The sequence below is a fragment of the Pelophylax lessonae genome (assembly GCF_965119305.1).
Source record: "Pelophylax lessonae genome assembly, chromosome: 2".
Taxonomy (NCBI): domain Eukaryota; kingdom Metazoa; phylum Chordata; class Amphibia; order Anura; family Ranidae; genus Pelophylax; species Pelophylax lessonae.
This window is the reverse complement of record NC_138769.1, coordinates 694117528-694131884: the sequence shown is the minus strand read 5'-3', so window position 1 is coordinate 694131884 and position 14357 is coordinate 694117528. Positions and strand designations below refer to the sequence as shown.

Genomic DNA, 14357 nt, shown 5'->3' with positions numbered 1-14357 from the left:
GTGCATCCCTAGTAACAAATGTAAATTAAACCTCCAAAATAACAAAATTCAATTTGGATACAAATTTGGATGGTTAACATATTGCCTGCCGACTATTGCTGATTTCTCTCAAAGACTGTAGGTTTAATTTACTAAAACTGGAGATTGCATAGTCTGGTGCAGCTGTACATAGTAGCCAATCAGCTTCACCAGGATTTGCAATCTACAGTTTTAGCAAATCAAGCTTGTATTAGTGTACCGAAAATAGTTGATGCTGTTTTGAAGCCAAAAGGTATTCAAATATTGATTTGATTTAGATATTCCTTCTGTTTCGTTCACTTTGCATGTGTTAAATTGGTAAAAATAAACAAGCAAATACAGCCGTGCAACACTGTATCTTGGCCTAGGACGGCACTTTCCAGAGGGGTGTCCCCAAAAGATGCCCCTGGGTCTTATAAGGGCGTATTGGGTCGGGAGTAAAATCTGTCTGGAGCCCCCAAAAAGCCCCATATGATACATGGGAGGTCAGTGTATATATAATACAATGGGGGTCAGTGTGTATATATAATACATGGGGGTCAGTGTATATATAATATATGGGGGTCAGTGTATGTATAATATATTGGGGTTCAGTGTATATATAATACATGGGGTGATGGGGGGATCATTGTATATATAACACATAGGGGTCAGTGTATATATAATATATTGGGGTTCAGTGTATATATAATACATGGGGTGATGGGGGGGGATCAGTGTATATATAATACATAGGGTGATGGGGAGGCAGTGAATAATAAATGGGGGGTCAGGGGGCCGTCCACCAGTCTGCCTGCATGCAAGGAGAACTGGGGGGCTTCAATAATAATAACAGATGAAGGGGCGTATCTTAAACAGGAAAGGGTGGGACAAATTTAGATGGGGGGTGCCCAGTTTTAGTCTTGCCTAGGGCAGCACAAAACCAAAATACACCACTGCAGCCGTGGCCAAAAGTTTTGAGAATGACACAAGTAATATTTTTTACAAAGTCTTCTGCCTCACTGTTTTTAGATCTTTTTGTCAGATGTTACTATGGTATACTGATATTTAATTACAAGCATTTCATATGAGTCAAAGACTTTTTTTGACAATTTCATTAGGTTTATGCAAAGAGTCAATACTCGCAGCGTTGACATGTCTTTTTAGAGACCTCTGCAATTTTCCCTGGCATACAGTCAATCATCTTTGGGGCCACATCCTGACTGATGGCAGCCCATTCTTTCATAATCAATGCTTTGAGTTTGTCAGAATTTGTGATGGGTTTTTTGTTCACCCACCTCTTGAGGATTGACCATAAGTTCTCAATGGTATTAAGGTCTGGGTAGTGTCTTGACCATGGACCCAACATTTCGATGTTTTGTACCCCAAGCCACTTAGTTATTGCTTTTGCCTTATGGCAAGGTGCTCTATCATGCTGGAAAGGCATTTTTCGTCACCAAACTGTTCTTAGATGGTTGGGAGAAGTTGCTCTCGGAGGATGTTTTTGTACCATTCTTTATTCATGGCTGTGTTCTTTATTCGTGGCAAAATTCGTGGCAAAATTGTGAGTGAACCCACTCCCTTGGCTGAGAAGCAACCCCACACATGAATGGTCTCAGGATGCTTTACTGTTGACATGACAAAGGACTGATGGTAGCGCTCACCTTTTCTTCTCCGGACAAGGTTCTTTCCAGATGCCCCAAACAATCGGAAAGGGGATTCATCAGAGAAAACGACTTTACCCAGTCCTAAGCAGTCCAACCCCTGGACCTTTTGCAGAACATCAGTCTGTTCCTGATATTTTCCCTGGATAGAAGTGGCTTTTTTGCTGCCCTTCTTGACACCAAGCCATCCTCCAAAAGTCTTCTCACTTTGCATGAAGATGCACTCACACCTGCCTGCTGCTATTCCTGAGCAGGCTCTGCACTGGTGGTCCCCCAATCCTGCAGCTGAATCAACTGTAGAAGACGGTCCTGGCGCTTTCGGTGGACTTTCTTGGGCGCCCTGAAGCCTTCACAAATGCAGTGGAAATATTTTTTTTTCAACTTCTATATTAAGCCGAACAATAAATACAAAGTGCGTAAGAACAAAATAATTGTACATCAAAAATAGGCAAGTTATACACAATAAGTCATGACATAATCTGACAGCATAGGGCATCAAACCAATGTACAAGCATTAGAGCCACAGAAAGTGAACACAGTCCCTAAGTGCGGGTAGAAGCAGTTCGGTGGAACTGACAATATCAGAGGGTCACATATAATATCAACTCCCAGGGAACAGTAAGAGGAGAGTGTGGGATAACCAAGCCAGTACAGTAAAACACACATAACCAAATTAAGTATTTTTAAATTCTTTCCAGATAGGAAACAAGGGGGGATAAGGCAAGGAAGGACAAGGAGGGTAGGGCAGGCAACGTACGAAGAAAAAGAAAGAGGAGAGACACTTAGATGTGGATAGAAACAGGGGGGGGGGCAAGAGGGGGGAGGGGGGGAGGTAAAGGTGGTGTAAAAGCCGAAAAAGGGAAAAAAAGGGGAGGTGGGAGGTATGGGAGAAAGAGGGGGGAGAGGGGAAATAAGAGACAACAGAGATGGAAGAGGGTAAGTAGGAAAAGCTGAGGTAGGAAGAAATCTAAGAAGGAACAAAGAGTAACACCCCGGGGTCTTCCCCTACCAGGGACCGACCAACTACGGGGTGTAGGCCTAATGGGGAGTAAGACCTAGGAACAGAAGCTGCACAAGGGAAGATGAGTACTCTGGCCAGTACTCACCCCACCCAATGAGCAGTGGAAATATTTATTTTTATGGCATTAAGTTTGTTTTCATGGCAAAGAGGGATTTTGCAATTTTCTGCAATTCGTCTGATCTCACTTCATAACATTCTGAAGTATATGCAAACTGCCATCATAAAAACTGGCAGTGACTTTGTGAAAATTAATATTTGTGTCATTCTCAAAACGTTTGGTCACAGCTGTATATTTGAAAGTGTTTGTACTTCACATTATTTCTTCACACCTGCCTGCTTGCACAGTAATGTACATGTAAGCAGCAAAATGTTGAATTCAGATATTTCTTTTATAATATTGAACATTTCACATATTTGAAATAAACCTTATTAGTAATACAACTGTAAACAAATCCTCCTAAATAAGGAAATAAAATGTGTCCGAAATAACGAAATTCGATGTTTTTCGATTTGGGAAATTTAATTAAATTTGACCGAATTTGAAAAATTTGAATGGAATTTAAAAACAATTAAACTAAACGAATTCTGAAAACGAATTAGTTGAATTTACCTAAACAAAATTTAAAGTTAAATACCAAAACAATTTTTTTTCGTCCTGCGTGTCTAATCTTGAGTTGATTTTTAAAGCTAAAAGGAATGGTATCCCCCTTTATTCAGATACCAACATAGCCTATTGCAGTATGAGACGGAAACCAAACAAAAATGAAGCAGATGACTTTTCAGACCCTTCTTTCTGATCAACAATGATATTAATCTCCTCACTAAAATTCCTCACTAAAATTCCTAAAAATAGATTCTACATTTTTTTTTTTTTTTTTTTTTTTTTTTTTAGCTCTTTTACATATGTAAAGATCAGGCTTTATACCTGGAAGACAAACCCCAGAACAAATTTAAAGGACTAGTGATATAATGCTGTAGTTAGGTAAGGTCTCTTACACACGGGGTGTTCAGGTTTAGCTCTGGTGCAGAAGGTACAGTCACACCATCCAACGCCCGCTTCCGGAAGCCTGTAAAAGCCTGTAAAAAGCGGACCGCTGCTGCAGCTAGACAGGGCTGAATGGTGCACTGAGCGGTACTTCTGTTTTATCAGGCCAATAGGGAATGGACTGTCAAATGAAAGTAGGACAAAAAAAATACTTAAAGCATAAAAGTTTTGTTTTGCAGTGTGGGGATCGATTTTAACCCCTTCACGCCAAACTTATGCTGGACTGGGATTTTTTTGCATGGAGCCGCATATTCGCTTATCTTCCTTTGTTCTGGGAGCGCGCCACAGGGCGCACTCCCAGCACAAAGACCAGGATATCACCGAGGGCCCCGTTCTAATGATCAGGGCCTAGAACTTCCTATTCTGGGTCACCTGATCTATGTGATAACCTCTGATTGGCTATCACAGTGATCAATCACTGTGAAGCCCACTCCCGTGTTTTCTGTGTCTTTGAATGGACGAGACAGATACATTGTATCTTTCTCTGTCCTTGCAGAGATAGAAAAAAAAAAAAGTGTGTGCAGAAAAATAAATAATTAAAAAAAATAAATACCTAGGACAAGGTTTTGGATTTTTGCTAAATTAGTATCACTGTCAGTTAGTGATAGGTTGGGTTCAGACTAGCTGCGGTGTGGTTCTCAGCAGGGGGTCTGGTCCGTCCCTGTTCACCCTTGCAGGTGCGAATCAGGTACGAATTTTTGCCTGCATTCGGGCCTGAAACTGAGCCAAAGACGCACATTGAGAGCCGGTCACACTCTCCTGTTATGTGTATTGGATGCGGGAAAACCTGCATCCACTTCGCGTAAGTTTGAACCCAGCCTCCGTGTCGGTGTGTTTTTAGGCAGGATAAAAAAAAAAGCAAAATTCACACTATTGATTCTGGGCTGTACTACAGGTACAAACAACAACTAACATACACAAATGTGGTATCGCCGCGATAATCAGGAGCAGAAGAATTTATTTTGGGTTGTTCTTTGGTGGTAGGGTATGGTAGTTGCAAGAAATATACAGTTACATTTAAAAAAAATAGTTTTATTTTTTTTACTATTTTGGGCCAGTTTTCCTTAGATAAAAATAATATCCATTACCATTTATCACCAAATTAAAGCCCAATTTGTCCTGAAAAAACAAGGTATAATCAACCTTAATAAGGAAAGTAGTGTGATGATATGTACGCTTTTACTAATACATGTCAAAGTTGCAAAATTGGGCTTAAGACATTAAGATTTGTTTTACCCTTAGGCCCCAGTCACATATAGGCGTTTCGAGTCTCGGGCAGAATTGCCACAATTCTGCCCACGATCCAGAACCATTGCAAGTCGGGGGACGCCCGTGAGATTCTCGTAGCTTGCAATGACACCCCAAATGCGGTGAGATTTTGCCGCAATTGTCGCCAGACGAATTGCGGTAAAATCGCGCAAACAGAATCGTTTGACGCCTCTCGCCCAAAAGAAGTTCTTGTACTTCCTTTGGGCGACAGGCGTTCCTCAATTCTGTTAGCGTAATTTTACCGCGATTGGTCGGGTGATAATTGCAGCAAAACCACACCACCTTTGGGGTGCCATTGCAAGTCACGGGAATGGCACGAGCATCTCGCGACTTGCAATGGTTGGGGATTGTGGGCAGAATCGCGGCAATTCTGCCCGAGATCCAAAACGCCTATATGTGAGTGGAGCCTTAGGCGCAAGTGGGTTAATGTTTTGTTAAATGCATCTGGAAAAAGCTGTTTATATTATCCTGTCCATTGAATGTTAGAAGCTAGGATAGGCAACTTTAATTCGGCATAGATAAGCAGCATTACCTTCAGGGCACCTGTCATAGCTGGTTCATTCTAAACAATACTGCAGGAAAAGGTTTGCACTGTGTGCCCCACCCCCTTTTGGTGATCAGAATACTGGTTAATGTGGGGTGGAAGGAGAGAGCTTAATCTACAGCTGATATGTATTATATTTGTATCTCCAGATTCATTGTGGGGAAGGAAGAGATTCCTGCACATTCACTTCTGCCTGAGACCATGTATGCCAAAACCGGGAAGAAGAGCAAGGACCGGGGAGAAAGATCCAAGCGGATCAATGTATTTTCTTTAACAAAGAAACTTATGGACTCAGTGTAAGTAAAGCTTCTTCATTATGTTGTCTTTGTTCTCAAAGGGGGTTTCAAACAGTTGATTGTCATTGATGTAAGGTGAGAAAGCTTTCCAATGACTTTCCTGCTCTAGAATATCCCGCAACCAAACTATTGAACAAGTGTCACATGGGTGCCCAGTTTCCACCTGCAAAGCTTTCCCCTGATAGACTGATAACAAACAGGAAAGGGTTGCCTCATTTTGACTCTTGCTAATCGTGTGTCCTTTGATTTTGAAAAGTGGCTTTGGAAAGCTTGGAGCCTTGGATCCATTATTGGATTGTAGGATGTCTGAAATGTTGAAGGACAGCAAGAACATGATATACTTATACTTTTATAGTTAGTTTTATACTTATACTTTTTTGGCAATTAAAGCGAAGTTCTGGCCTCAAAATTGAAAAAAATCGATTTTGGGCCATCTGCTTGCTGATTGCAACCTGAAAAAGAAATGGATACTGCCGATTTTTTTTTTTTTGGTCACTTACCTTATAGAATAAAATATACTCACCTTCCTTCCACTTCCTCCCTCTGTGGCCACGGCCCGCACCGTCACTTCCGGTTTGCGCTGATTCCTGGGAGCTGAACGTCATCGCTCCCAGGAATCAATGCGCCTGCACCGGCCCCGTTCGTCACTTCCGGTGCAAGCGCGGCATTCCCTGTTATACAGCTTCTGGGCATGCCCAGAAGCTGTGCAGGGATGCAGCGGAAGTGACGAGCGGGGCCGGTGCAGTGCATTGTGGGACTCCAATGTCACGGAAGAGAAGACGAAGAGGGACGCTGCGGCTTCAGCTGCCCACACCTGAGATGGCAGCGCTGGAGAAGAACTTTTCAAGGTAAGTATTTCTTCTTACAGGTAAGTGCGACCTGGAACAATTCCCTTGGCTATCCATTATGGAATGTACTAGCCCTGACTGTTCCGGGGGTATTTTTAGCTAAAATTGACCCCCGAGGCCGGAACTCCACTTTAAATTGACTCTCTCATTCTTCCAGTGAGTAGAATGACAATTTGTATACTTTCCCTATATGTGTGAAGTACATTGGTGAAAATGGACAGGACTCAGCAGTAAAGCTGCAGACACTTTACCCTGGCCTGTCTTACTAGCTTTAAAAACTTTTAGCCCCGGTTCACACTACTGCGTGTGCGGGGTTCGCATGTCATGTCGGAGCGCACTGCTCCGACATGACATGCGATCAGCTGTGCGTCGCGAGTATAGCCATACAGTTTGTATGGCTAAATTCGCATCGCACCCGCAGCAAACACGCACAGGAGGCATTTTTGCTGCCGCATCAGGATCGGATCGCACAGCGGTTCACACTTGTGCGATCCGATCCTGTGCAAACTGCACGATCGCACTGCGATATGCGATCAAACTGGGGGTGTCGTTAAGATTACATTGACACCCCCAGCGGATCGCATATGGCAGTGTGAACTGCCGGGGGTGCGTGTGCGATGCGGGAACAGGCTGCGAATTCGCAGCCTTCCCGCATCGCATCAGTGTGAACCGAGCCTTACAGCCTTAAACTACAGGAAAAGTTTGGTTGAAGTTATTGCTGCCAAAGGAGGATCAACCAGTTATTAAATCCAAGGGGTCACATACTTTTTCCACCTTCACTGTGAATGTTTACATGGTGTGTTCAATAAAAACATGGCAACATTTCATTCTTTGTGTGTTATTAGTTTAAGCAGACTGTGATTGTCTATTGTTGTGACTTAGATGATGATCAGATCACATTTTATGACCAATTTGTTCAGAAATCAGAAATTGCAGCTGTATATGTGGGTGGGGGGAAACTCTAAAGTGTCTCTGTCACTTTAACTTGCATGAGCAAAGTGACAGTCTCTGTGGGATGACTCCACCATTTTATGTGGAATGCCAATTTGCCTTTATCCTGAGAAAAGCATTCTAGGAATAGAGATGCCAAACTTCATCCAAAATCTCCTCTATAAATCATGTAAATGTTTCAAATCCAGAGAGAAAATGTCAGGAATCCACTTTCACAAGGATGAGTCTCTATAATAAGTGTTACACAACATGTTCGTATGCAGAACAAATACGCCAATCCCTTCCCTAAGCTCTGAAATATGTTTTCCATTTTGCTCAATTGTAGTTTGGTTACAGCTTTTAAGCAATACCTAGTCTGTCTCTCTTTTTCTGTCTGAGTTGTAATCTTTGATTTCAGGCTGGGATTTTGTGTAGCCAGCAATAGGCCACTGCGTAGCCAGAAAAGAAAGACAGCATTTTTTTTCCGAAAATACCGCCTTGATCTCAGACATTGGCCATGCTGATCACAATGTTTTTAGTACTGTCTGTACTTGTCCCAGTGACTACAGCAACCAATTATGTCTTGCTTGGACATCACAGGGACAAGAAGTGAAGTGAAATGTCCCCAATGGGCTCACAGGCAGAAATCGAAACCTCCCAGAAATGTTTACTCTTCTCCGTCCTAACAAATTCTAGAAAAAAAATAAAATAAAAAAAAAATAAAACATATTTGGAGTGAAGTTTTATTCTTCATTGTGCCTGCTTCATTGTAGCTGAACCTCAGCACTCAGTGGTGTACAGGCTCCTCTCCTGTACTGAATTTTCTTACTCTTAATTCACTGCACACTGTGAGCTTTTCAGTGTGCATTGGAAACTGTGCAAGTCAGTAAGAATCGGCCTCATTTCCTAGCTTGAAGATTCAGCATCATGTAGCCCAGGGGCGTACCTACAGGGGTCACAATTGTGACCCAGTCCCATTCTGCAGGGGGCCTTTGAAGCCCCCCTTCTATGCCTGGATAGGAGGAGCAGCGGGGGTGGCTGCATATAGGGGAATTGATCTGTTCATTTCCCTCCTGCAGCCACTGAATGCCTGCAGGAGGGAGAGGAGGAGGAGAAGCAGACTGCTCCCCCTATCCTGCTAACTTCTGCTGCCCCCGTGGGCTCTCCAGCCCCCCTTTCGTCCCCAATGAAAAAACAAGTCTCTCTGCACCTAATGGTTTAGGCACATAAAACAATGTTATAGGGAAGCGTTAAATGAAAGTACTTGGGTCTATAGAAGAAGCTCATAAACCGGTGCTCTTAGGGGGGTCTGAAATCCAGTGGAGCGAGCCAGGATGACATGCAAGGGACATCAGCCTTGGTATGGATGGATGCAGGATGGCTAACAAGAATGGATGTAATCCAGGATGGGTCACAACTCCAATTGTGATGCAGCAGGGCTCATCAGATCAGGAAAAATCCTCAAGGTATGTGAAAGACAGAAAGGTTGCCACAGCACAAGCATCATTGGATGCTTAAAATCATTTATTAAAACAATAATAAAACACTTACATCTAGGTAAACGGTATGCTGCTTCCAGTTAGAGAACTGTAGTCAGCGCAGCCATCTGACCGTCAGGACCAGCTGTCATGCACGAGGTGCCAGGGCCGCCAATGCAAGTTGGAGATAGCAGCAGCGTCTTTCTGGCACAAGGCAGCAAGTCACGAGGGTGTGAGGGGGTGTATACAATGCATTTTAAAGGCCTCACCTCCTTTTTCAGGTATACCCAATGGTGGTACAGGGGTATCTTTTATACCGGCATCTGGAGCCAATCGAAAGGGCCAATCGACTGGCGGGGGCAGGATCGGTGCATGACAGTTAGGACTCAAAGTATGCAAATAAGCTGGATGTTAAATAGAAATTAGATTAATATATATATATACACGGACTAACAGGAAAAAAAACTGAGGTTACAAAGTTCGCAAAAGTGTCAAAAACAATTCTGATGATGTTACAATAAGTTAGCACTATTATGAAACAAAATGTCAGTATTCTAAGATACTGCAATACGATTAAGATGTCTCAAGAGGAAAAATATATAGCTTGAACTCGTGGATCTTAGAGTTGCTTGCATCATAGCAACACATGAGATTAGAGAATGGTAAGCAATGCAGAGTTGCACTTTAATAGACGTGTTCCCAGGTCAGTCTATAGACCTTTGTGTGATGAATGGTGAGTTATTTATAACCTAACTGGAACTAGATCATACGAAAACCATTATAGCAGTTTATCTTGAAATTTTATTCTAGCTATATATCATTGTATTTTCCAATACAAGGACCTGGTTAAATGTATGTTTATTTATTTAAAATACACACTTCCATTTTTATTTATATGTCGCATTCTTCCATGTAATTTATGGCTTTGTGTTTAGATGCAAACACGGGCCAAGGCACAGATGTTGCAAGCACTATGAAGACAATTGTATCTCTTACTGCATTAAGGTACGTTGACAACATCCAAACATCCATGGGTTTGGAAGCTGTAATTGTAACAAGATGTACAGGAATCCAGCCAGGGGTGGCAGGCGTGTTTCTTTGAAGACCTTTGTTAAATGAAATTTCTAATATAAATGAACAAGCAGACCTTTTTATGTTATCCATGTATGCTTCGCCAAAGACCTGGTCCAAGAGACATGAACTTTATCATTGTTAATTGGGATTAGGCATTTAATCAATCAAATTAGTTACAATTGCCTTTAACTTGACCTAGACTGTTGAACTCACTTATTGCTGTCTGCATTTAACATACAATTTTTCCAGTTGGTTAAGTCCAAACTCAGGTTGCTGATTGACCTTACAGTGAGCAAAATGCAAATCATTGCCCATCAGTAATGCCTGTCAGTGCCCATCACAGATGCCAATCAATGCCTGTCAGTGCCTCCTCATCAGTGCCGCCCATAAATACCCATCAGTGCCACCTATCAGTGTCCATCAGTGATGCATATCGGTGCTGCATATCAGTGCCACCTATCAGTGCTGCATATTCGTGCCTCCTCATTAGTCTCCATCAGTGCAACCCTATCAGTGCCTGTCAGTGAAGGAGAAAACTTACTTATTTACAAAATTTTATAACAAACGAAGAAAAACTTTTTTTTTTTTTTTTCAAAAAATATAAAACCCAGAGGTGATCCAAATACCACCAAAAGAAAGCTCTATTTGTGCGGAAAAAAATGTTTCTGTGGGAATTTGTGCCAATTCAGCCAAAAGAGCATTTGTGAGGCCACAAACTCACACTCATTGTTCCGGTTCTTCCCATAGAGCAAGGGTCTTCAGACTATGGCCCTCCAGCTGTGGAACTACAATTCCCATCATGCCTAGTCATGTCTGTGAATGTCAGTTTTACAATGCCTCATGGGATGTGTAGTTCCGCAACAGCTGGAGGGCCGTAATTTGAGGATCCCTGCCATAGAGGTACAGTACAGTTAAGGTCAGGGATCTGTGCAGGCCACTGCAGTTCCTCCACCAAGTTCCTCCATACCAGAGTCTTAAAACCACGTCTTGGAACTTGGGCACAGACATGCTGGAACAGAAAAGGCCTTTGCTAAGCTGTTACCAGAGGGATGTCTCAACTCCTGATACGGTAACATTATTATTATTCTGGATAAGAGGCTGAGTATCTTTTCTATTTATGTTTGCCAGTGGAGTTTTCTAAATTATGTATGAACAATATTCTTTTCCAGGGGTTCATTCGAATGTTCAGTGTTGGGTATCTGATCCAGTGCTGCCTCCGGATCCCATCCGCCTTCCGTGTTATGTTTACAAAACCTTCCAGATTACTCTCTCTGTTCTACAATAAGGAGAATTTTCAGCTGGGGGCTTTCCTGGGTTCCTTTGTCAGTATTTATAAGGTATGTAGGCTACAGACGTCCACTACTATACGTTTTATTTATTTTTTAGCACATCTAGGAGATCATCTGGTACATAAATATATTTTGTATTTAAATATCATCATAAACACATAGAGCATTAGGTATGCTTACATTGCATAATTCATCATCAGTAGGTACAGGCATTGAGAGCAGATTGATTGTACTAGATAGGAAAAAAAAAACACATATGTAGTATTTCTCTGTATGCACATTTCTCCATGTTTTATCCATTCAGAGGTCTTGTATATGCACAAAAATAGTTGATCTGCCAGAAATGCACTCAGCTCCTAAGTCTGATTGTAAGCGAATGAAACAAACCCTGTTTTGTACTGGATTTTGCTATTCCTGCCCAGTTGTCTATTGCAGAACTACTTATATCATTCTACTCTCATATCTCAACGACATAGACTAATTGAAATAACATGGGAGGTGTGCATTGAGCATCTCTAAATTTATGACATGATTCAGGGGTGCACTTATCAGATATATCAACGTTCTTTCAATGGCGTATTTAGCAGGCCAACAGGTAGCAAATAAGGGCAGTTGATTGTAAAGGTTTCCATACATTTTATAGAGAAATGATCAGTCTCTTTAGAAATGAATGTACCTGAGTTATGTTCACCTCTCCAGTGGCCTCTGTCCACCTCCCCTGCATTCCAGCACTGCAGCTGGAGTGTTGGGTGCCTGTGTTCCCTGCCACATGCTGTGGCTGCTTCCTCTGACCCCCTACCTCACTTCAGGTCTCAGCAGTCATGTAGGAGTCAGTAGAAGGAAACCAAACAGGGGCAAAGGCATCCAACACTCCCTGATGTGTTGAGTGCCAAAAAACCTACATAGTTTGCAAGGGTGGAATGGAGGGAAAGGAGGAGACACAGGCTCCTAGACTGACAAGGTCTCTTTAATAACAAGGGGTATGGCTAATAACCATTCCATGGTGTACTAAGAACATATGATAAGTTATAATATAGTCTTTATGAAAAGCACTGAAGTCCCTTTGTGTACTTGCTTTGTGGCTGCAAGATCTGGAAATAGGTCCATTTGGTCAAATTTTAGATAGGCCTAAATTTGTAGTTGTGTTTAGCTAGACTTTTGAAATTATGTTTTAACTGGCTTTTAAGTGAATGTTAAGTAGATGTTTCCAAAATGTTATTGTTTTTTTTTTTTTTAGATTTATTGGTTTATTTAAAATATAGGAACAGATATTGGTGTAAACTTGGAATCAAATGTTGTGTAACGTATATACATAATTGTTTATTCAGGGCACCAGCTGCTTCTTGAGGTGGGTGCGGAACTTGGATGATGAGCTTCATGCCCTCATTGCTGGTAAGTCCTATGGCAAATCTGTAAGTAAAAATAAATCAATCTTTCTGTCATTTCCTTCTCTTTCTCCCCCCCCCTTCTCTCTTTCCCCCCCCCTTTTCTCTCCCCCCTTCTCTCTCTCCCCCCCCTTCTCTCTCCCCCCCTTCTCTCTCCCCCCCTTCTCTCTCTCCCCCTTCTCTCTCTCCCCCCCTTCTCTCTCTCTCTCCCACTTCTCTCTGTCCCTCTTCTCTCCCCCCTTCTCTCTCTCTCTCCCCCCCTTCTCTCTCCCCCCCCTTCTCTCCCCCCCCTTCTCTCTCCCCCCCTTCTCTCTCTCCCCCTTCTCTCTCTCCCCCCTTCTCTCTCTCCCCCCTTCTCTCTCTCCCCCCTTCTCTCTCTCCCCCCTTCTCTCTCTCCCCCCTTCTCTCTCTCCCCCTTCTCTCTCCCCCCCTTCTCTCTCTCCCCCCTTCTCCCCCACTTTCTCTCCCCCCCCTTCTCTCCCCCCCCCTTCTCTCCCCCCCCCTTCTCTCCCCCCCCCTTCTCTCCCCCCCCTTCTCTCTCCCCCCTTCTCTCTCCCCCCCTTCTCTCTTCCCCACTTTCTCTCTCCCCCTTTTCTCTCTCTCCCCCTTCTCTCTCTCTCTCCCCCCCTTTCTCTCACCCCCCCCAGCTCTCTTTTCCTTCTCTCTCTCTCTCTCTCTCTCTCTCTCTCTCTCTCTCTCTCTCTCTATTTTCCTTCTATCTCTCTCTCCCTCTCTATTTTTGTTATCTCTCCCTCTTCTTTCTCCTTTCCTTCTCCCCCCTCTTCCTCTTCTTTCTTTCTCTTTCTTTCTTCTTTTTTCCTCTCTTTCTTCTCTTTTCCTTCTCTCCATCTCTCTCTCTCTTCTCTCTCTCTCTTTTCTCTCTTTCTCTTTTTCCTTCTCTCTCTTTTTCCTTCTCTCCCTTTTTCCTTCTCTCCCTCTTCCCCCCCTCTCTCTTTTTATCCTTCTCACTCTCTCTCTCTCTCTCTCTCTCTCTCTCTCTCTCTTTTCCTTCTCTCTCTCTCTCTCTCTCTCTCTCTCTCTCTCTCTTCCTTCTCTCTCTCTCTCTTTTCCTTCTCTCTCTCTCTCTCTCTCTTCCTTCTCTCTCTCTCTCTCTCTTTTCCTTCTCTCTCTCTTTTCCTTCTCTCTCTCTCTCTTTTTCTCTCTCTCTCTCTCTCTTTTCCTTCTCTCTCTCTCTCTCTTTTCTTCACTCTCTCTTTTTCCTCTCTCTCTGCCCCCCTTCTCTCTCTCTCTCTCTCTCTGTCTCTCTCTTCCTTCTTTCTCTCTCTTCCTTCTTTTTTTTTCCTTTCTTCCTTCTATGTTCCTTCTCTACATCTCTCTCTCTCGCGCCCTGTTTTTCCTTCTCCCTCTCTCTCTTTTTCCTTCTCTCACTCTTTCTCTCTTTCTTTTTTCTTCTCTATCTCTCTTTTTTCTTTCTCTTTTTTCTTCTCTCTCTTTTTCCTTCTCTTTCTCTCCTTTTTTTTTTCTCTCTCTCTCTTTTCCCTCCCTCTCTGTCTTTT

The 14357-nt window shown here is 42.8% G+C and overlaps 1 protein-coding gene across 1 annotated transcript in view; it reads left to right on the top strand.

The window, feature by feature from the left end:
- The window catches only part of TMEM135 (transmembrane protein 135), a 612430-nt gene that overhangs the window by 577302 nt on the left and 20771 nt on the right, over positions 1–14357 (top strand). Inside the window, exons 8-11 of the mRNA XM_082245904.1 lie at positions 5690–5836; positions 10028–10097; positions 11336–11503; positions 12784–12847. Of these exons, the coding sequence (XP_082102030.1) occupies positions 5690–5836; positions 10028–10097; positions 11336–11503; positions 12784–12847 (449 nt within the window). The remainder of the gene's footprint in view (positions 1–5689; positions 5837–10027; positions 10098–11335; positions 11504–12783; positions 12848–14357) is intronic.